A 23,392-nucleotide genomic window follows, 5' to 3' on the forward strand; every position below is an offset into this window, starting at 1 on the left:
GCTAGGATTACAGGTGTGAGCCACCTGTGCCTAGCCAAGTATCTAATTTTTTACTCCAGCTGTGCACTTAATGGGACAGAGGAAGATGAGGTGAGATAGGGATACACTGGAGACAAAACAGAAATTACTCTACCCTTTAAAGGCATACCACCCCCCCTAGTGACCCACTAAGATTTCCATTTCCATTTCCTCCTAGTAGCTTCACAAGTTGAGGAATAAGCCTTCAACATGAGCGTTTTGGGGGAACTTCAGCCCAGACTGTTAAGAGTTGTTAGACTTGTTGGCAGTAGCTCAGTGCTGTGGGGACATTGCTGAGAAGGAATGGATGGATGGGAGGGGGAATTGAAGGCACTAAAGGGATTTGGAGGATCCGGAGAGGGGCCAAGCCTCAGAGGTGAAGACTGCAGCCTGTGGTTCATAGTGAGAGATCTTGATTTATAGCGGTACCATTTGGGACAGTTGCTCAACTCCCTAGACCTCTGCCCTAAGAATATGCCAGCGTCAGGGTAAGAAATGTCATGACCATTTACTTCCTCAGAGAAGCTCGATTAAAATGTCTGTATTGATGGACTAGGATTATAGGCATGGACCACTGGCACCCACTCCTCAGCTTATTTATTTATTTATTGCTCAAGGCTAATGCTTTTTCCACAGGAGCCACATCTTCACTTCCTGCTTTTTGGTGATTAATAAGAGTCTCACACTCTAATCTCCAATTAACCACTCAAAAACTGGAAGTGGCATTGCGACTCAGTAGTAGAGCACTAGCCTTGAGCACAAAGAGGCTCAGGGACTGTGCCCACGCCCCAAGTTCAAGCCATATAACTGACCAAAAAACCCAAAAAACTCACATTCCTATCCAGGTTGGCTTTGAAAGGTGATCCTCAGATCTCAGCCTCCTGAGTAGCTAGGATCACAGGCGTGAGCCACCAGTGCCTGGCTTCAACTCTTTATCTTTTCCAGCACACCCATAGAGTATGACTTGCTTCTGTCTGAACCATTAGGGACTATCCTGATGGAGAGGGTGAACAGGGGAGTAGTTAATAAGGTCATACATAAGGACATAGCCCTGGAGTAGGAATGCCTATGCTCATAGGCCAGCCCTTCTCTCAACAAGCTTTATAACCTTGGGCAAATTTGTAATCTTTTTATGATCTACTGTCCCTATCTTTTTTTTTTAGGGGGGGAGGGTGTGGAGCAGTGGTGTATTGTGCTGGTGTTGGTACTGGGGCTTTAACTCAGGTCCTAGATGTTGTCCTTGAGCTTTTTTGCTCAAGGCTAGTGCTCAAACACTGGATCCACAGCTCCACTTTTCAGTTTTTTTTAGTGGTTGATTGGAGATAAGAGTCTCATGAACTTCCCTGCCAGGGCTGGCTTCAAACCACCATCTTTAGATTTCAGCCTCCTGAGTATCTAAGATTACAGGGGTGAGCCATCTGCACTGGGCTTTCTAGTGTCTTTATCTTTAAAGTATAAAGAATAAAGCTGGTAATAGTGTATACAACATAAGGTTGTCATGAGATTACATGAGAGAGTTCATGTAAAGCTTTTAGAAAAGCATGTAACGTGAAAGTTCTGTAGTACTATTGGTGATTTGAAAAATACCAATGTGATATACTTCTTTTCTTGAGATCTCTGGCTTTTTGTTAAGAGATTTGCATAGTAGATACTTATCACATCTTTTATGTGTGTTTCTGACTTTCTTGGACTATTGGCCACCACAAACAGAAACAAAGCCATTCTTGACCTGTATGAGTAGAATGGTCATATAGCTGTTAATTTTTTGTAGCTTTCCCATACGGAGTGCTGTCTGCTTTCCACCTGCTTTACCCTTGCTTTTTTGTTTCCCTTGCAGAAGAGGTGGCTAAGTTGGAAAAGCACTTGATGCTTCTTCGACAAGAGTATGTCAAGCTGCAGAAGAAACTGGCAGAGACAGAGAAGAGATGCAGTCTTTTGGCTGCACAGGCAAACAAGGAGAACAGCAGTGAGTCCTTCATCAGCCGTTTGCTAATGATAGTGGCAGACCTCTATGAGCAGGAGCAGTACAGGTGAGCTCCTGGCACAAAGGGAAGTGAGTCCGAAGTGAGTCCTTCCACTTAACCCACAACCATGTCATAACACATGACAGCTTCTCTTTTAAAAAAATTTAGTATCTTTTAGTTATACAGGGGAGAGTACATTGTTACCTTTCCACATGTTTTACAATGTATTCTAGCCAATCTCATTCTTCTCCACCATTCTCCCTGCTCCTCTTCCCTTGTCTCCAGACAATCCTCATTCACTTTCTCTTTTTGCTTGCATTTTCTTCCTCCCTCTCTTTTTCCCTCCCTCTCTCTTCTCTTTTCCTCTCTTCTCTTTTTGATGATATACAAGAGTGTGAACTCAGGGCCATGTCTTTTCTCTGGTGCTTTACCATTTGAACTACATCTCCAGTTCTTCATTATTCACTTTCTGGCCAAATTTATTTCTCTAATAAAAATTATCAAGCCTTTGTCTCCTAGAATGTAAACTCATTGCAGCAAAGATGTTATCAATGCAACTTTATTTGAAGATGGGGGAGTCAGCTTACATGCCTAGGAATTCAGAGGGGAATGGTCATGTTCTCTTGGAATAGTCCAAAAAAGGAGTTTTGGAATCACTGTGCAGTATAGCTTAATGGGTGAGTGGATTATGGAGCCACACACTCTGTTAGCAGCCCAAGGGGTTTGGTTGGCTGTGTGACTTCAAATTATATAACACATGATAGGTTCCTAATCTGTAATAGGTTCCTAATATAGGATTACTACAATATTTACATTAGTATTGTTTTGAGGATTATATAATAAATACATTTTAGGCACTTAAGTGTGCACATCATCTGTGGTTAATTGTTTAGTTTTTTAAATTGGGTTTTGAAGTAGATGTTAAAACAACATTGAATTCAAGGTAAAGACTGATTCTATTTTTATTTTTTATTTTTTGTCAGTCATGGGGCCTGAACTCTGGGCCTGGGTGCTGTCCCTGAGTGCTTCAGCTCAAGGCTAGTGCTCTACCACCTTGAACCACAGCTCCACTTATGGTTTTCTGGTGGTTAATTGGAGTTAAGAGTCTCATGGACTGTTCTCTTTTCTGCCAGGGCTGGCTTTGAACCGTGATCCTCAGATCTCAGCCTCCTGAGTAGCTAGGATTACAGGCGTGAGCCACCAGTGCCCGGCAAGACAGTGATATTGTAAGTAAGGAGAGTAGCTGAGTAAGGGCTCAAAGATGGGAGGGCCACAGAGGGTTTAGAGGATAGTGAGAAGGGGGCCGGGTTAGCTCATGTGTCCATGTAGGGAAGTAATGAGTAAAAAGGACAAAAGGACTGGAGTGAATGTTCCAGTGGTGAGTCTAGACTTAATCCTCTAGGCAGCACATGGCAGCTTTGGGGATAGGGACTCTCTAAATCCAAGTGGTAGTTAGGAAGATTAGCTTGTAGGTTCATATGTATAAAAATAAATAGGTAAGGGGAGCTGTGGCTCATAATGGTAGAGTGCCAGCTTTGAGCAAAAGAGCTCAAGTTTAAGCCCCAGCACTGACAAAAAATAAAATAATAAAAATAAAGAGAACAGATCAAAGCAAATACCTATAATGTTGCACACAAGCTAAAGTAAAAACAATGAAGAAACAATGACTCAGGATGGTAGCTGTGGAAAACAAACAGATGTGCATGTGCGTAGTTTCATACTTGCGTAGATGCGGTTACCTTACCTCTCAACCTCTTTTTCCATGGACAAGCAAAAATTCTGCTTCCTCCTGGCCTGGAGGAGTCCCACATATGTCTGTCCCTGTTACGTCTTTGCTGTGCTCCACTTCTCTTCTGAGGGCTAGGAATTTACCATTTTTATCATCAGTGGACCACACTTCTTATGCTGTAGCTCTAGGAGACTATGAGAATGAGACTGGTCAGGTTCCCTTCTGGTGTCTTTTACCTAAGCAGATGTATGTGGTTTGATGATTCCAGCAAGTCTCCGTTCAGCTTGTAAAACCTGCCTTTTATCTAAAGAAGATTGAAATAGCTGTTTTATCTATAATTAAGTTACAGGTGGGGACTGGAGCCCCTGTAGAGGACAGCTCTTGGGATGATGTAATTGAAATTGGGAAATGGGTTTCTTTCTAAAGCAAATAGAAAAAATACCTTTGTCCCATAGCAAATTTAAGAATTTAAAATAGTGTTTACATGTGCATCCTTGTAACTGGATTCACTAACATGTAGGTTTTAAATTTTTTCTGTGGAGAAATGTGGAAAAACTCATACATACGTTTAGTATGTTTTGTTCAAGAGAACAAAACTGGGCTGAGAATGTGGTTTAGCAGTAGAATACTTGCCTAGCATGCATGAAGCCCTGGGTTCTATCCCTCAGTACCACATAAACAGAAAAAACTAGAAGTGGTGTATGGCTCAAGTGGTAGAGCACTAGCCTTGAGCAAAAAGAAGCCAGGGACAGTGCTCAGGCCCTGAGTTCAAGCCCCAGGACAAGTGGGGGGGGGGGAAGAGAGAGAGAACAAAACTGTTTAGTTCTATAAGTGATTTAAAATGATAGTTTGCTATAGTTCTTTACTGTTTTCATGGTGAATGGATGAACACAGACTATAACTTTTTCTATTGAATGTTTAAGAAACTCTTTAAAAAAACAACAAAACTCCAGTGTATTGGTACTGGGGCTTGAATGTGGGGGGCCTGTGTGCTGTCCCTGAGCTCTTTTGCTCAAGGCTAGTGCTCTTCTACTTGGGCCACAGCTCTACTGCCAGCTTTTTGGTAGCTAATTGGAGAGAAGAATCTTTGGTCCCTGTTGGCTTCAAATTGCTATCATTAGATCTCAGTCTCTTAAGTAGTTAGGAATGATAGGCATCAATCACCAATTTCCAGATTTAGTTTCTTTCTTTCTTTTTTTTTTTTTTTTTGCCAGTCCTGGGACTTGAATTCAGGGCCCAGGCACTGTTCCTGAGCTGTTTTTGGTCAAGGCTAGCACTCTACCACTTGAGCCACTGCACCACTTCTGGCTTTTTTTGTTAATGTGGTACTGAGGAATCAAACCCAGGGCTTCATGCATAGTAGGCAAGCACACAGGAGCTAAGCCACATTCCCCACACCAGGTTTAGTTTCTTTAGAAGATCGCTTTTTTTTTTTTTCCTTTCCAGTTCTGAGAATCAGACCTACTCTTTGAAAATACTTGGCAAGTACTCACCACTGAGCTACATCCTCAGCCCAGGAAATACTTCTTAATTGACTGGAATGAAGTTTAAAAAAAAAAAAATGACAAGCTGTAGCCACTGGCTCATACCTGTAATCCTAGCTACTTAGGAGGCTGAGCTCTGAGGATTTGGGTTCAAAGCCAGCCTGGGCAAGAAAGTCCGTGAGATTTTTATCTCCAATTAATTACAGAAAAAGCCAGCAGTGGCACTGTGGTTCAATTGGTAGAACACTAGCCTTGAGCTAAAGGAGCTCAGGAACAGTGCCTAGGTCCAGAGTTCAAGCCCCATGGCCAGCAAAAAAAAAAAAAAAAACAAAAAATCCAAGGTGGACCCTAGGGGCTCATGCCTGTAATCCTAGCAACTCAGGAAGCGGACATCAGAGTTTCACAATTTGAAGCCATCCTGGACAGGAAAGTCTGTGGTTCAAGGGGAAAAGTACTAGCCTTGATCAAAAAAAGCCCAAGGACCATGCCCCTAAGCCTCAGGACCAGCACAGACACACAAAAAGACTATAGGGTCTTAATTATTGCTACACAGAACTCACTAGATTTCTCTGTCTCTGTGTCTCTGTGTTTCTGGTGGTTCTGGTGTTTGAATTCAGGGCTTCATGCTTGCTCAGCTTGCTTGCTTGCAGCTGGCACTCTTACCACTTGAGCCACACCTCTAGTAAGATTTTTCCTTTGAACTTGGGGATGAAGTCTTTCAGAGTCTTCTTCCCAAGCTAACCTGAATCTTGATCATTCAGATCTCGACCTCAATAGTTAGGATTGTAGGCCTGAGCCAGTGGTGCCCAGCAATAGTGATAGGAATTATATGGAAAAGTTCATAGACAGTAAGTGCCAGGTTCCTGTGGCTCATGCATATAATTTTGTCTACTCAGGAGGCTGAGTTCTGATGATTGTGGTTAAAGCATGCCTGGGCAAGAAAGTCCCTAAGACTCTTATCTCCAATAAACTACTAAAAACAAAAACAACCCAAAAGTCAGAAGTGGAGCTGTCGCTTAGGTGGTAGAGTGCTAACCTTGAGCAAAAGAATCTGAGAGATAGTACCCAGGCCCTGAGTTCAAGCCCCAGTACCAGCACAAAAATAAAACAAATATAGACAGTAAAATTCCATTTATTAGAATTTAATTAATTTCTTTTAGAAGGCCTGACTTTCATTTGTTTCTTAAATTTTACTTTATTGTTATAAAGTTGATATACAGAGGGATTACTATTACATGAGCCAGGTAATGAGTACATTGCCTTTTGTAAATGTTTTAATTCTTTTGTAAGTATATTAGAGTTAAAGTGATTTGTACTTTGTAAGAAGGCTCTTTTCATTAGGTTTTGAAAGTTTTTAACAGGATATGATTTGAGGCAGTTTGGGTCTTCCTTTAAGTATGTGAGTTAAATAAAGATAAATATCAGTAGGGTGATGATAAGGAATAATTTTGCCTTTCTGTTATCATAGTCATGTGCTTGCTTTCATCAACCCAGTGGATTATCTGCCCAGGTACTGTTCTCTTAGCATTTGACATTTCAGAGTTAAACACAAATATCTGTTTAGGAATCTTTTTCCACATAATGATATGTCATGCATATGGATGTGGTTTGAATTTTAAAGATCTCACTATGTAGCCTCTCTTACCTTGAACTGGTGATTGTCCTGCTTCAGTCTGTCATTACAGGCTGGCACCACCACTCCTAGCTTCAGCCCACCTCACTTCTTCATAGTTGAGTTATAGGTGACAGTATTAGGTCTGAATGAAGACATATTTTGTTTGTTTAGTGTTGTTTAAGTATAGCAGCAGTGTAGTCTCAGAGCTTTCATCATGGCTTTTAAGCGTTCCATTTTTCTCTCTCTGATTTATCTTTATTTACTCTTCATAAAATATCTTTATATATGAATATTCATCATTTGACTTGTAGGTTCACTACCATAAGGGACTTATTAATAAATGTATTTGAAAACAGAGTATCATGTATGAATTAAAGTTAAAAGTTAGAATTAGAAAATATCTCCAGCAACATATTACCAACATGGACCAACATATATAAGTAATTTTTGCTCTGATTCTTTTCTTTTGTAGATGCATGTTGATCATTCAGTATCTGTGTATTTATCAGCTGTGAATCCTAGCTGTTCCTAATTGTGATCACAGTTTTCTTTTATACATGTGTATTTTTTTGTGTGTGTTTTTTTTCATCAGTGACCTGAAGATAAAGGTTGGTGGCAGGCATATCAGTGCTCATAAGTTTGTCCTGGCAGCCCGAAGTGACAGCTGGAGTCTGGCTAACTTGTCTTCCACTGAGGAGCTGGACTTGTCAGGTGAGGCTCTGATCTATCAGGGACACAAGTCACAGAAAACAAAAACTCAGCACCAAGTTGTGGTTCATGATTTTGAAATATTTTGGTTTGATGGAAGTAAAATACTTTTCTTGATGGTGAACACAAGAGACTTATAGATTGTACTCTGTGGATACTTGCCTTTGATCCCTTGGCTAACAAGTCATCCATATTTGAGTATTACAATGTTCTTTGGCAATATAAATATCTTTTATCTGCTCATTTCCTATAGTTGTTTTGTATAAATACAGTAAGATATTTTCATCTACTTCAAGAAGAAAGTTCTGCTATTAGGTTGTTTATATTTACGTGTGTGTGTGTGTGTGTGTGTGTGTGTGTGTGTGTGTGTGTGTGTGTGCTGGTTTGTTTTTGGTCTTCTGGCGTTTATTGCAGCAGCCCCTTAAAGTTTTATATAACTTCCAGAGTGCCTATTTTTTTTTTTTTTTTGGATGGGGGTAGTGGAACTGGGGATTGACTCAGGGCCTGACCCTTGCTAGGGAAGCCTTTTCCACTGGAGCCACATCTCCAGTTCACTGATTGTTTCTTTTCTTTTCTCAGTTGTGGGGCTTGAACTCAAGGCCTAGGTGCTGTCTCTGAGCCTCTTTGTGCTCAAGACTAGGGCTCTTCCACTTGAGCCACAGCTGCCACTTCTGGCTTTTCAGTGGTTAATTGGAGACAAAAGTCTTGGGGGGTGGGTTTGCTGGGAATATGGCTTACTGATAGAGTGCTTGCCTTGAATACATGAAGCTCTGGGTGCAATTCCTCAGCACCACATAAAATAGAAAAATCCAGAAGTGGCGCTGTGACTCAAGAGGTAGAGTGCTAGCCTAGAGCAAAAAGAAGCCAGGGACAGTGCTCAGGCCCTGAGTCCAAGCAAGGGACTTTTATGTCTGGGCTGGCTTCAAACCCCAATCTTCAGATCCCTCTAGGACAGTGCCCGGTTACATTGGTTATTTTTATTTATTTATTTATTTATTGATTGATTGATTGATTGATTGTCACTTGTGAGGCTTGAACTTGTAATAACCTTGGGGGCAGGGAAATTCCACCCTGAGCCATTTCACTACTGAGGACTTAGGAGGGGGCTTGGCATTAGGCTGCCTCTGGAGTAAGGGAGGGGCAGCCTAGGAAGTCCCGCCCCACGCCTGTGTGACAGCCATGGTGGCACTCCAAATTGGTCTGGACAGCCACGGTGGCACTCCAAGTTGGTCCGACAATTGGAGTGGGATGGGGCTTCAAAGCCCTCCCCCCAACAAGTGTATATATAGGCTGCCTGCCTGGGCAGCCAGGGGGGTTAGAAGGGAGAGGAGAAGAAGAGCTGGAAGAGGAGAGAAGGTGAGCAGAGAAGTGAGGTGGGGCCGGGATGGGGCCAGGATGGAGCCAGGGTGGAGCTGGGCCAGCCTTTGGAGCCTTAGGCCCCAGTCATGGGGCTAGAACTCATGGCCTCTGCACTGTCTCTGGTGTAAGGTCTACCCTGGGGAAGGCTCCATGCAGATGCTCCCCACCTGTTTAAGTCTGTGCCCAGTACCTGAGTTACCTAGGTAACTGGCACACCTGGAGGCAGTTACCTCTTCCTTCTCTGAGGTTAGAGCCAATCCACCTGGCCATACCTCCCACCTTCCCCTATATAATCTGGCTCAACACATTCCCCGCTCTGATTCTTTTTCTCTTTTTCCTTTTCTCTCTTACTCTCTCTTGCTCTTTTCTCTCTCTTTCCCTTCTTCCTCCCCCTCTGTCTCCCCATGCCTCCATCCTGTGTGGGCTGGCAGTTTGCTTTCCCCCAGTAAGCTTTCTGTCTGAACCATGTGGTGGGTTTCCTTTCTGGCAAACCTTACAGAAGGCAAGGAGAAATAAAGGGAAGGGAAAGGGCCTTAATAGCTACAATGGACATTGGGTGAATATGGAGGGAAATAGACTTTTGTTTGTTTGTTTTTGTTTTTGTTGCCAGTCCTGGGGCTTGAACTCGAGCCTGAGCACTGTCCCTGGCTTATTTTTGCTCAAGGCCAGCAGCCACTTGAGCCACAGCGCCACTTCTGTCCATTTTCTATAGATGAGCACTTTACCAGTAAGCCATATTCCCAGCTCCAGGGGAGTAGACTTGAAAATATTTTTTCAAAGTTTACTCTAAAATTGCATTTTCATTTGCTACTTTCTTAACTGCTCTGGAAAAACTGACAAGAAGTTTTAGTTGTAGTCTCATGTTAAAAGCTATTAGAGTTATAATATGGTAAGGATAATTAACATAGGACACACTGGGCTAAGGATGCAGCTCATAATTCTGTATTATGTCTTTGTTCAGAAGGTTGGAGGATTGTAACGTGGTTTCTGCCATATGGAGCTCATTCACACTCTTTTGAAGGAAAAGGGATATTAACAAATTATTTTAGTCTAGCCCACAACGTACATTATTGCAGTTGCTTTACATAATAAAGCATAGAAGTGATTTAAGTTGTGCTGGTAAGAAAAATATCAAAGGGCCAACACCTGAGCAGTGTCATAAAGAATAAGAAGGTGTTAATTTCATAGATTTAGACAAATTCACTGTGAGTGAATTCTTAATCATTAGAATTATGTCTTTGGTTGTGTGTGTCACGTGCACACCAGTACTGGGTCTTGAACTTAGAAGAGCTTGCTTGTGGTTTTTACTCATTGCTGGTGACTCTAAAGTTCATGATCATGAAGTTTTTTTGTTTTTGTTTTTGTTTTTGTCTTGAGTAGCTAGGACTATAGATGTGCGCCACCAGTGTCTGGAAGCATAGCTTGTGTTCTAGGCAATATACCATACAAAAGTGTGGCATAATTTATGTCAGACATTAAATAGAAATGATATTCTGTTTGGCTCTTCCTTTAAGTAGATGAGTTAATTAGCTTATTTAACTATTTTGCATGTATACTTGTATTTATACTAAAGCTGGAGATGTGGATGTAGTGTAGTGGTGGGGTATATTCTTAGAATGTGTGAAGTCCTGGGTCATCCCTACAAGAAGAAAACAAAATACTATCATGTTATCCTCTGTAAAAATGTTGTGACTTAAAAAAAAAAAAAGGTGTATGTGCCAGTCCTGGCGCTTGAACTCTGAGCCTGGACACTGGCCCCGGACACTGGCCCTGAGCTTCTCTTGCTAAAGGCTAGCATTCTGCCACTTGAGCCACTGCACTACTTCCTGCTTTTTCTGTGATTAATTAGAGATAAGAATCTCACAAGCTGAGCAGCAGTCTTTCACTGCCTGTAATCCTAGTTACTTAGGAGGCTGAAATCTAAGTATCTCCATTCAAAGCCAGTCAGGTCAGGAAAGTCTGTGAGACTTTTTTTTTTTTTTTTTTTTTTTTGCTGGTCTTGGAGCTTGAACTCGGGGCCCAGGCAATGTCCCTAAGCCTCTTTGTGCTCAAAGGCTAGCGCTCTACCACTTAAGCCACAGAGCCACTTCTGGCTTTTTCTGAGTAGTTTATTGGAGATAAGTGTCTTGGGGGGCGGGGGAAGTCTTCTTGGGAATTTTTCTGCCTGAGGTGGCTTTAAATCTTGATGCTCAGATCTCTGCCTCCTGAGTAGCTAGGATCCTAGGTATGAGCCACCAGCGCCTGGCTTGTGAGACTTTTTGTTTTGTTTTGTTTTGTTTTTGCCAGTCCTGGGCCTTGGACTCAGGGCTTAAGCACTGTCCCTGGCTTCTTTTTGCTCAAGGCTAGCACTCTGTCACTTGAGCCACAGCGCCACCTCTGGCCATTTTCTATATATGTGGTGTTGGGGTATTGAACCCAGGGCTTCATGTATATGAGGCAAGCACCCTTGCCACTAGGCCATAGTCCCAGCCCCAAGTTCACTTTTTTTTTTTTTTGCCAGTCCTGGGGCTTGAACTCAGGGCCTGAGCACTGTCCCTGGGTTCTTTTTTGCTCAAGGTTAGCACTCTACCATTTGAGCCACAGTGCCACTTCTGGCTTTTTCTATATATGTGGTACTGAGGAATTGAACCCAGGGTTTCATGTATGCGAGGCAAGCACTCTACCACTAGGCCATATTCCCAGCCCCTTGGGAGACTCTTATCACCAATAAACTACTCAGAAAAAGCCAGAAGTGGCACTGTGGCTCCAGTGGTAGAATACTAGCCTTGAGCACAAAGAGGCTCGGGGATAGCACCTAGGCCGAGTTTAAGCCCCAGGACTGGCAAAGAAAAAGTCACACACTTTCCTGCCCTGCTAGCTTCTCTTGAGTTGCTAGTATTACAAGCATTAGCCATTGGTGCCCAGCTTTGTCAATTATTTTTTACTTAGAAAAAGAAACATACTGATTGATCCTGCAAGAGAAACTATAATGAGTGCTAGCTCATTCTAACAAGTCTTGAGGCTAGGAGAGTACTGTTTTTTATGTAATACAGCAACTTGCATTTGGCAAAGTGGTTGTTTCTAGCCCCACTGAAGCACTTTATCAATAGCAGCTCATGTTTTAGAGAGTTGCCAATGCCTTAGCATGGGTGTTTTGAAGCTGGAGTACACGATTTCTCAAGCAAAGGTCTTTTGGTTCCCTGGCATAGAGCTTAGGGTATGAAGGCATGCAGTTCTCCTGGAATGTGTCCTGGGTCCTGTCTCACTAAGCTGCTTTTCCTCATTTGCATTCTGATCAGGAAAGCTATGCACTGAAATACCATATGGGGAGATTCCTCTGTGCATTGGTCCCAGAATGGTTTCCCAGACTCTGCTAAGGTACCCCACAGTGCTCTAGCAAGCTCAGGAGGATCTGTGTGGTATTTCAAGAGAGCCAGGAATCCTTCACATCTGTTGAGTACCGTGTGACAACTAGCTCAATATTATTTTTGGTGACATTCATAGCAGTTTCAAGATGTATTCACACATTTGTTGTTGCCATTGATGGTCCTAGGGCTTGAACTCAGGGGCTAGGCACTGTCCTTGAGCTTCTTTTTTTCAAGACTCTCTTTTAATCTTTTTTTTTTTTTTTTTTTTTGTCTGTCATGGGCTTGAACTCTGGGCCTGAGCACTGTCCCTGAGCTCTTCAGTTCAGAGCTAGTACTCTACCACTTGAGCCATAGCACCACTTCCGCTTAATTGAAGAGTCTCTTGGAGTTTCCTGCCCAGGCTGGCTTTGAACTGCAATCCTCAGATCTCAGCCTCCTGAGTAGCTGGGATTATAGGTGTGAGCCCCTGGTGCCCAGCTCTTTTAATCTTTTGTTTCTCATATTCATCTTCTCTTTTTCTTCTGATTGTGTAATTTTTTTTTTAAAGTAGGGATTGAATTCAGGGCTTCCCATTTGCTAGGCAGGTACTCTACCACTTAAACTACCCCTAGCATCTTTTAGCATTGGTTAATTTTTTTGTTCTCTCCAGGGGCTTGAACTCAGAGCCTGAGCACTGTCCCTGGCTTCTTTTTGGTCAAGGCTAGCACTCTACTGTTATGCCAAGTCGTGAAACAACCACCAAGAAGACCAACGAGACTCAGACGTTCCGAAATGTAAAAGCAAGGCTTTATTCAGATGAGCTGCAACTCGGGCCTCGTCCTACCCACCGACACAACGGAGGTTAGGAGGAAGCCCCGAGCTGCGATTGCATAGGGCTTATTTATAAAGGCAAAAAACAAAGTTACAGCCATCAGGTGTTCAAGCAAGACAAAAAACAAAGTTACAGCAATCCGGTGTTCAAGCAAGCAAGATTAGGACACGGGTACAAATCTCATTGGCTCAGGGCTCAAGACATTCTGGGGACGGTTAGAGTTAAGCATTCCCAGGCGGTTAGAGTTCTTGACCGGCTGGGCCCTAATAAGTTTGCCCTAGGTTTGCTCAGTTTAAACAGACAACAAAACAGGGGCTGCCTGAAAATGGGGTTTACTTTAACTCTTCATTCCCTCTTTGATTCCCCCCTTGTGATAGGTAACTTGAGAACCAATCGTGGTTCTCCTTGCTTATTAGTTTGATTATGACTGAGAATCTGTAGGGATAGATTGGTATTGTGCCCGCAATACCATAAGTTGTAGGTGGCGCTTTACTCAGTTCGTAGCGGGTGTGGCACAGGAGGAGGTCCAGTCTCATAAAGGGCATTTAGCTTGAGCCAGATCTCTTGGTGGACTTGCTATAGGGCTCTGAGGGGGGATAAAAGCTCATAACAAATGCAAATGCAAGTTAGGAATAACATGTAGATGACATCACACAAGCCCCTTATCCCTGCAGATGCAGGTACAGATAAACATAGTTTTACACCGAAGCCCCAATTCTGACCCTATTTATATTATAGCCAATTTGATTACATACCAACTTTACTCATATGCTCTAATTTTAAGACATACTGATACCATTTGTTACATACTCAAACTTTCTAGGGATTGTCTTTCTCACTTTTAAAATGCCAAAACCTTTTAATATAAAGGAAACATTTTTGTTTCCCCAATTCTCTCTCTAAAGTCTTTCCTTATACAGTTTTATAATCTGTGTCTTATAAAATTTAACATATCCCCACTCACACCATCTTCTACTTCTTCACGCCATCAGCAACTTACTGGAACATTCTGTGATAATTGACTTTTTAAATCCCTTTCTTATCCAGAGGAAACCATTTTCTCTATCCCTTTCTCCAAGGCTTTCTATACTAAGTTTCCTATTTACATTTCCTGGGGCTTCTTTGCTGCTAGAGTTTTAAACTGTCTACATTTTCTTTTCCTCTGGTTTGTAGAATCTGGTTTATCTCAGCTACATCAAGGCAATGTACTGTGACTCCACCCATAGGCTATTGGGGAAAACAAAGGTGGGGCAAGGGTCAGTCCTATGGGACTGCTGCTCCTAAGAAGCTAGACCAGAGCCAACTATCATGAGTTACTTATTTTAGAGTGGATTTCTCCAGTTTCCAGTGCCTCTAAGTGCCTAAGGTTGGCCAGTGGCATCTGTAAGATCCACCCCCAGGAGGGCTCCATGAAGATGCCCCCAGCAATTTAAATCTCTGTCCAGTTACCTTGGTACCTGGCACACCTGATGGCAGTTACCTCCCTCTCTTCTCTGAGGTCACACCCTAATCCATCTGGACAAATTTTAATACTCTTGGACATACCTCCCACCCCAGGCATTGCCTGGAAGTGACTCTCCAGCCTGTCATACATGCTTTGAATTTAGCAGCAGGCCGGTCTGCCTGAAAATTTCTTACAATATCCAATTTTCTTAATAGAGCAAGTTAACTCCAGTTAACTCAAGAATGTCCCCCCCAAAATTTAAGTTTTAGCAGATCCAAAGCACTTTCCAGCAGAAATCAGCTGCATGTGATAAGAGTCCCATCTGAAGATGTAGATTCTTCCAGATGACTGACTCTCCTTGATCCTCACTCAAATGTAATGGCCAGGGGCCATGGTGGTGTCAGGCAGCAGTGGCTCCCAGTGGTTCCAGTAGAATGTCACACCTTCTGCTGGGTTACCTGCAATTTTCTCCATAGATTGGTTAGAGAAGCTTAACCTAAGTTAACCTAAAGCCTAACTTCAGTCAAATTTCCTAGTATTTTCCTGATTCCTTCTTAAGCACACTAGCTTTTGTAGGCTGGCACATCACTGAAAGTCAAGACAGCTTTAGACAATCAATGGCCCTTGGGTCATTCTGCCAGGGCAATAAGTTTAAATCAGATATTTCCGATAAGGCTAGTAATATATATATATTTTAAACCAACATAGAAGGCTTGGCCTATAACCATTTCTCATAAGTGCAGTCTCTGTATACTGTTACCTCTGTTTTCCATGCCTCTAGTCTATCCTGCCTCATCTTCCCAAAAACAACTCTGGTCCTTTGGTGCTAAAGGGGAGGGGGGCTGATGGGCGAAGTTCATCCATCTTCTATAACTTCTTCAGGCTGACTCAGGGACGTTGACCTTACCTCGCCAGGAATCTATGATTTATTCTACTTTACCAAGGGGCTGTAGGATCAGATGTCCACTAGGAGCTTTACTCCAAACTGGAAATTACATTCAACATTTTAACTTTCAACTATACAGACTTCTTTTTGGGCTACCGAAGTGTAGCCTTTTAACATTCTAGTTTGTAAAAGCTTTTTCCTGACTGTGGGGAACTGATCTCTGATGACCTAAAAAAATGCCTACATTACCTTTGCAGGCCTTTAACAGATCTCAATAAGGACACAATCTCAGGTCTACAAGCTTTCTTTCCTGAACAGATGTATCAGCTTAAAATTCTCACTGCCAGTCAGCTTTGAGTAGATGCGGGGGGGTTGGGATTTTAAACTATCCTCTCATTTGACAAACTTACCCTTACTACCCACTATCACAGATGACTGGCAAGTTCCTGCCCAGTAAACAGACATGGGTATTAGAAAGGCATGCTTACTAACTATTCTTCTAGAACTTCCCAGCTTTGATTAACTTTTGAAAGGCCAAACAGGAGTGACTGTAGGATCTGACACCATCTCTGCCATCCAAGCAGTGGCTTACTGCCTCTGGATGCTCCATCACTTTTGTCCCAGGAGTGACTTTTCACTGGACTTGGACTCAGGGCCTGAGTGCTGTCCCTCAGCTCTCCAGCTCAAGACGAGCACCCTACCACTTTGAGCCTCAAAGGGACTCATGACTGTTCCCAGCACTCTGCTGGCTGATTAGAGATGAAGACTCTCACAGGGACCTTTCTTTGCCCAGGCTGGCTTTGAACTGCAGATTTCAGATCAATGAGTCTTACAAAAGGCCACTTTACTCCAATTAAAAGCAACAAGGTGGTCCACACAGAAGTAGTTTTTAAGCATGCTTTTACCATGCCAATGTTGCATCTTGACAAACTTGTAGGAATCACCTGTCCTTCTGGAAACTGTTACAAAAAACCTACAAAGAAACTGGAATGGCAATTAAACATTTTGGTAGCCATAATTCTCCTTTTGTCACTTTGCAATAATCATTTACGTCAATTTTACTTTCAAATTTCTTATCTAGAAATGTATTCTTGATTTCCAAAGCCTTTTTACTAACCTCTGCTTTAACACTAACACTTTGGCTTTTATCTGCGTTGGAAAAACTCTGAAGCTTACTGGCATTCTGAAACCAGGTGCCACCCTTTGCCTCCGGGCTGCTGTTTTAAAAGAGCCTCTTTTCTTTCTTTTTAATTTTTTTTCTTCAGTCCCAGTTACCACATGGCATGAAGACCTTTGAACTCAAATGACAATTTTTCCTTAATGCAAGAGTTACAATTACAGAATTAGAAATACTTATCCAGCTTTCCAATAAATTAGTGAGAAACGGTGGCCCATTTTGCCGTTTCTTCGTACATACATAGAGTTAATGAGTCTACTTCTATCTCCATTAGTTTAATATATATCCTTTAAAATCCAAATTTAAAAAATAGCATAGGAATCGAATCACATCAGATAAATAAACTTTTTAACCATTTAAAAAACTTTTCCAATTCTTAGTACCTCTCAAGGGGCAGTTTTAGAAATTCCAGTCAAATCATTCATTTTTACCACCAGGTTTCCAAAGTTCACCTGAAAACAAAAGAGACAAAAGAAAGGCCTCCATTGGCCTGTGCTACCCGAACGGCCTATCTCCATCCTGACTCCATAGGGCTTGAGGAATTCATGCCAGCTTGCCCTTTGTTAAATCAAGTCTTAATTTATTAAGATACCCACTTTTTTTGACTGCTAATTAAAGAACCCTGAGAAATCCTTTTTTAACTCTAGTTCCTGTTTTTTTTAAAAACAATACACTAATCTTTTAAAACATTTGGTAATGCCCAAACTTAATGACCATTTGAATTTAAACTTAAACATAATTTTGCATCATACTACAGTCTTGAACATGTTCTCACTCACACATGCACACACACATACATATTCAAAAAATCTTAAAGCGCGCAAAATAAGCATCGGCCATACATTTTCCAGTGGTATTTTGTCAATCTTAAACTCCTGCAACACTCAAATTTTAAGACAAAACCTTTAACAAATGATTTTAGCATTCTCCAGCCTCATTTTCCAGGGCTTGATAGTCTCAGTAAAACATTTTAGTCTTAGTAAAACTTTTTTTTTTTGCCAGTCTTGGGGCTTGGACTCAGGGCCTGAACACTGTCCCTGGCTTCTTCTTGCTCAAGGCTAGCACTTGGCCACTTGAGCCACAGCACCACTTCTGGCCATTTTCTGTATATGTGGTGCTGGGGAATCAAACCCAGGGCCTCACTCTTGCCACTAGGCTATATCCCCAGCCCAGTAAAACATTTTAACACATCAAATAATTTTCAGCTTAAGAAGCCTGGGTGGGGGTTCCCCAGAGTTCTTTTTGTGGACACTCACACTCTGATTGTGAACTGTCGCCTGTACATCTTTCCAATGAACTATGCAGGTTTGACACAAAAGAGACTGTCAGACTCATAAACAACACAGAGATGACAGCGCTTCACGGTGGGGTCACTCCCCGCCGCCTGCGGGTGGCTTGGGCTGGCCCCATGTCTGCCCCTGTCAGCGGCTACGGGTCAGGACTCAGGGCTGACAAGTCCGTGTCTTGGGCTGCCGGCACCCTGGGCGGGACCCTCCGGAGCAGAGGGCACAGCTGAAACATCTTCCTCACAGTCCTCTTCTTGTAGAGTTATCTGGGGTGGGGAATATGGAGGGGGAAACACTTCCTCCTCCGTGCTTCCTCCCTGGAGGACAGGTGAGTACAATTTCTTCTCTTCCTTCTTGGTTTCTCTCTTGTCTGGATGGTCCGAACAAGGAGTGTAGATTAGGCGTTGCAAAGTCCTGATCTTACCTATGTCAAAGCTCCCCTCGGGTAGCCAATTAGCTTCCTCACAAGTGGGCCATTCTGACTTGCACAGGGTGATCCACTTTTCCTTCTTAAGGGCCACACCTTGTTTCTGAGCTATCTCCTTAACCTCCAGTGAGCTAGGATCAAGTCTAGGGGGCTAGATGGAGGTTCCCAAGATAGAACGTTACCCATAGCTCTGATCAGCTGTTCAGTCCAAAAGGCTACAAAAAATAAAACAATTAATACAAAAGGAGGAAAACACACAGGCCTGAGAACAAGAAAAGCTACGAGTTAGAGATCTCTCAAGATGGCCCACAACCTCCTGCAAGGGTGCAGAAGGAGTGGACCCAAGTTGGCCCACAACCTCCTGCAAGCTAGAAGCAGAAGGAGCAGACCCAAGTACAAGGTGGGCGGGTTGAGTCTCGGTTAGGAGGCCCTCCAGGTCTGTTCCGGCCAAAAACCGAACTGACTCTCGCCCTACAAGTATCAAGGCCGGGTTCCAGGGGTCCCCCTTCAAGGGTGGAGAGTCTGGGGCGTCCCCCAGTCTCCCCAGAATTGCTGAGTAAGCGTGTCCGCTTCGACAACCCCTTCAAGAAATAGGAGTTGGAAGGGCTGTCCTCAAAAAGGAAGCAAAGCAGACAAACAGACAGACAACTTACAGGACAAGACAAATGAACAGTGGGGTTTTCTTACCTTCGGAGTCTGGGGTCTCGGGGGCGAGCCCCCAACTGTTATGCCAAGTCGCGAAACGACCACCAAGAAGACCACTGAGACTCAGACGTTCCAAAATGCAAAAGCAAGACTTTATTCAGGCGAGCTGCAACTCGGGCCTCGTCCTACCCACCGACACAACGGAGGTTAGGAGGAAGCCCCGAGCTGCGATTGCACAGGGCTTATACAGGCAAAAAACAAAGTTACAGCCATCAGGTATTCAAGCAAGACAAAAACAAAGTTACAGCAATCAGATGTTCAAGCAAGCAAGATTAGGACACGGGTACAAATCTCATTGGCTCAGGGCTCAAGACATTCTGGGGACGGTTAGAGTTAAGCTTTCCCAGGCGGTTAGAGTTCTTGACCTAATAAGCTTGCCCTGGGTTTGCTCATAGTTTAAACAGACAACAAAACGGGGGCTGCCTGAAAATGGGGTTTACTTTAACCCTTCATTCCCCCTTTCATCTACCACTTGAGCCACAGTGCTACTTCTGGCCTTTTCCATATATGTGGTGCTGAGGAATCGAACCCAGGGCTTCATGTATATAAGACAAGCACTCCACCACTAGGCCATATTCCCAGTCCCAGCATTGGTTAATTTTTATACAGCATCTTGATTTATGCCCAGGCTCTCTTGGGGTTGCAGTTTCCCTCCTTGTGCTTCTACCTGTCCCTAGGGATGACAGGTAGAAGCCATTGTGCCATTCCTTGGGCTTGATCTCAAAGCCTGGGCACTGTCCTCGATTAATTTTGCTCAAGGATAGTGCTCTATCACTTGAGCCACAGCTCTATTTCTGTCTTTTTAGTGGTTAACTAGAGGTAAGAGTCTCATAGACTTTTCTGCTTAGGCTGGCTTTGAACTGCAATTCTCAGGTCTCAGTCTTCTTGAATAGCTAAAATTACAGGCATGTGCCACTATCACCTGACCAATAGTTTTAACTGATGCATACTTTTTTCCAGTTTCTGTGATACTGAAATTTGAACTCAGGGCTTCTGCACTCCTATACAGTTATTCTATCACTTGAGCTACATTTCCAACACCTAGTTGTTTTCTTAGGATAACAACTATGCATATAGTTATGTAAAAGATTAAGTACTTTCAAAAATCTTCACTGGTGGGCTGGGGATATGGCCTAGTGGCAAGAGTGCCTGCCTCATATACATGAGGCCCTGGGTTCGATTCCCCAGCACCACATATACAGAAAATGACCAGAAGTGGCGCTGTTGCTCAAGTGGCAGAGTGCTAGCCTTGAGCAAAAAGAAGCCAGGGACAGTGCTCAGGCCCAGAGTCCAAGCCCCAGGACTGGCCAAAAAAAAAAAAAATTCTTTACTGGTCCGAGAGACAAAATATACTCTAAATTCATTTTTGGTTATTAGTAAGACTTATTAGTTTGGCACCCATGGCTCACGCCTGTAATCCTAGCTACTCAGGAAGCTGAGATCTCTCAATAAATGAATCAGAAAAAGCCAGAAGTGGTGCTGTGGCTCAAGTGGTAGAGGGCTAGCCTTGAGCACAAAGCAGCTCAGGGATAGGGCCCAGGTCCTGAGTTGAATACTTATGACTGACAAAAAAAAGGAAGAGAGAATAAAGAAAGAAGGACTTGTTAGCTATTTTTCTTGATCTTTGTGAATTATCCTTTGTCTGTTTTTCATTTGGTTATCCACATTCCCTATTTATTTGAAATTCTATTAACTTTTTGTTGTACATCAAATATTCTCTTCAGATGATTTGATCTACATCTCTAGCAGCTTCTTTATCCTCACCTACTTCCTTTTGCTGCCCATACTGCCTCATTATTTTTGTTGTATATTTATTTGAATTATGTATTTCTTTGAGTTGGATGTACTGTAATGTACTTTATTATTTTATTTATTTTGGTGCCAATACAGAGGGTTGAACTCAGGACTTCACACTCTCTTGGCTTTTTTTGCTCAAGGCTAGTACCCTACCAGTTGAGCTACACCTTCACTTTCCAGCTTTTGGATGGTTAACTGGAGATAAGGACTTTTCTGCCTGGGCTGTGTTTGAACCTTAATCCTCAGATCTCAGCCCCCTGAATATGAGTTACCAGCACTCAGCCATAATGTGCTTTCTTTAGCCTCTAATTGTAGAGATTTCCTTCAGAAAGCCTAAGTGTGTCATATGGTACTTTTCAGTTTCTCTATCTATGTTCTTCTTTTATCTAGATGCTAATCCTGATGTGACAATGACAATGCTTCGCTGGATCTACACAGATGAGTTGGAGTTCAGAGAGGATGATGTGTTCCTGACTGAATTGATGAAACTAGCGAATCGGTTTCAGCTACAACTCCTTAGGGAGAGGCAAGTCCCAGCAGATATGTTCAAGCACCTCAGATGGTGGTGGATGAGCTTTAATTATGCCAAGCTTTGGGAAAGCAGCTTCTTCTCATGTAAATAAGGTTTGCAAGGTGTTCTTTTAAAGGTGATGATGAGAAGAAAATCTGATAATCTTACTTGGTTTTGTTACCTTGTAAGCTAAATTTTTCCAAAGCTTTGTTTTTTTCTCTTTTACTGATCTATTACCTCAGGGTACATAACTGTGTGAATGGATACTTTGAATATTAAATAATATAATTCAGTGTCTAAACCCTCAACTTGCCTTCCCATTCTATTTTCTTTGAAAGTTTATTCTGCCTTATGATACATCTAGTCAGATGAAGCTTTTATTTTTGGGGAAGCACATTAATGCCTAAATTAATATAGAGAGTATAGTTTAATAAGTTTACAGCTCTGTTTCTATACTACAAAATCACACTTCATTTAAGTTATTGCTCTTTTAGGTTCCAAGGAGATAGCAGCTGGGGGTGGGGGGGCGTGTGGGTGTATGCATCCATGTACACTTGTGTGCTGGTATTAGGGCTTGAAGTTAGGGCCTGGGCACTGTCCTTTAGCTTATTTGCTCAAGGCTAGTGAGTGCTCTACCACTTGAGCCACAGTTCTATTTCTGGCTTTTTGGTAGTTCATTGAAGATAAGAGTCTCACGGGCTTTCCTGCTGAGGCTGGCTTTGAATCTCACTCCTCAGATCTCAGCCTCCTGAGTAGCTAAGATTGTAGGCATGAGCTACAAGTGCCCATCCAGCAGCTATGATTTTTTATAGTGCATTTTCTCTGTTGTTCTCTCAGTTTGGCTTCTTTTAGAATAACAGAATGTTCACCAAATGATGTCAAATAAAATGCCCTTGAGCATCTCTTGGACCTGTGGCCCTTGGTGGTCAGTTTGGTTGATAGAGTATCTTTTTACATCACATACTGATCTTTTATATTCTGTTGGATTCATTTTCTCTTAATGGTACAGGCTGGTTTCAGCCATCAAGAGACACAGTACTTGTTGCTGTATTACTCTTACATGAGAGTCAAGAGACTTTGCTGCCTAGAGCTAGTTGCTGTTTCCCCTGGGATGCAGCTGATGCCTCACACATATGAGGAGACTCATTAGTCCACACTATCTAATTGATCTAATTAATGAACCAACAGGTCAGTTGCAGTATTCAGCTACTAGCACTGCTAACTTTTCTATTAGTGTCTTGCAGTGAGGTTTTAAAATACCTCAGTAGATTGAGACAAGTTTTAATTAGATTGAGTATTAATACCATTTTTATTTGTTTGTTTTTTACCAGTCCTAGGGCTTGAACTCAGGACCTGAGCACTGTCCCTGGCTTCTTTTGCTCAAGGCTAGCATTCTGCCACTTGAGCCACAGCACCATGTTTGGCCATTTTCTATATAAGTGGTGCTAAAGAATTGAACCCAGGGCTTCATGTATACAAGGCAAATTCTTGCCACTAAGCCATATTCCCAGCCCTTAATACCATTTTTTATCAGATCATCTAAGCTCTGTCATTGACTATGTCAGAATTGCTTTGATAAAACTTCACTGGGTATGGCGTAGATTAGAGAATTGTAATCTGCATAATGGATTCTTTAATTAAAATGTTGGTTGTTTATTTATGGAGCCTCATGACTGTCAACATTAGCAGATGCTCAAATGTGTATGGTTGGATACGGGTTTTATCTGTCCTGGCTTTAAGACCTGGGATGGAAGAAAGCCAGGAGTATATTTGAGTGTTGGCTTTTCATTGGTTCATGGATGCCCCTGTTGGCAGTAGAAATAGCATGGTTGAGATAATTGAGTGGATCTGACAATGTGTGCAGCACAATTTGAGGCTTATCCTGCTTGTTCTCGTAATATAAAGATCTTGGTAGTTTCATAATGCTGTTTTTACTGAGAAGGAAGGTTTCTTGGTGTATTGTCAGGGAAATGCTCTTAATTTTAAAAGAATTAACATATTTGAACAAGTGTACTATATGTATGTTAGAAATACCAGAATGAAGCCCCTTTGCATAAAAATGTATATGAGAAAAGTGGTAACATTTTTTCCAACTACAAAACTATAGTATATTTGGAAGCTACA

At 42.4% G+C, this 23,392-nt stretch overlaps 1 protein-coding gene across 3 annotated transcripts in view; it reads left to right on the plus strand.

Annotated features, from left to right (window-relative positions):
* The window catches only part of Ankfy1 (ankyrin repeat and FYVE domain containing 1), a 93,033-nt gene that overhangs the window by 18,347 nt on the left and 51,294 nt on the right, over nucleotides 1-23,392 (plus strand). For all 3 annotated transcript variants that reach the window (XM_048366638.1, XM_048366639.1, XM_048366640.1), the window contains exons 2-4: nucleotides 1,856-2,048; nucleotides 7,403-7,521; nucleotides 21,148-21,283. In XM_048366638.1, the coding sequence (XP_048222595.1) occupies nucleotides 1,856-2,048; nucleotides 7,403-7,521; nucleotides 21,148-21,283 (448 nt within the window). The remainder of the gene's footprint in view (nucleotides 1-1,855; nucleotides 2,049-7,402; nucleotides 7,522-21,147; nucleotides 21,284-23,392) is intronic.

This window comes from Perognathus longimembris, chromosome 17 (genome assembly GCF_023159225.1).
Source record: "Perognathus longimembris pacificus isolate PPM17 chromosome 17, ASM2315922v1, whole genome shotgun sequence".
NCBI classification, from domain to species: Eukaryota; Metazoa; Chordata; class Mammalia; order Rodentia; family Heteromyidae; genus Perognathus; species Perognathus longimembris.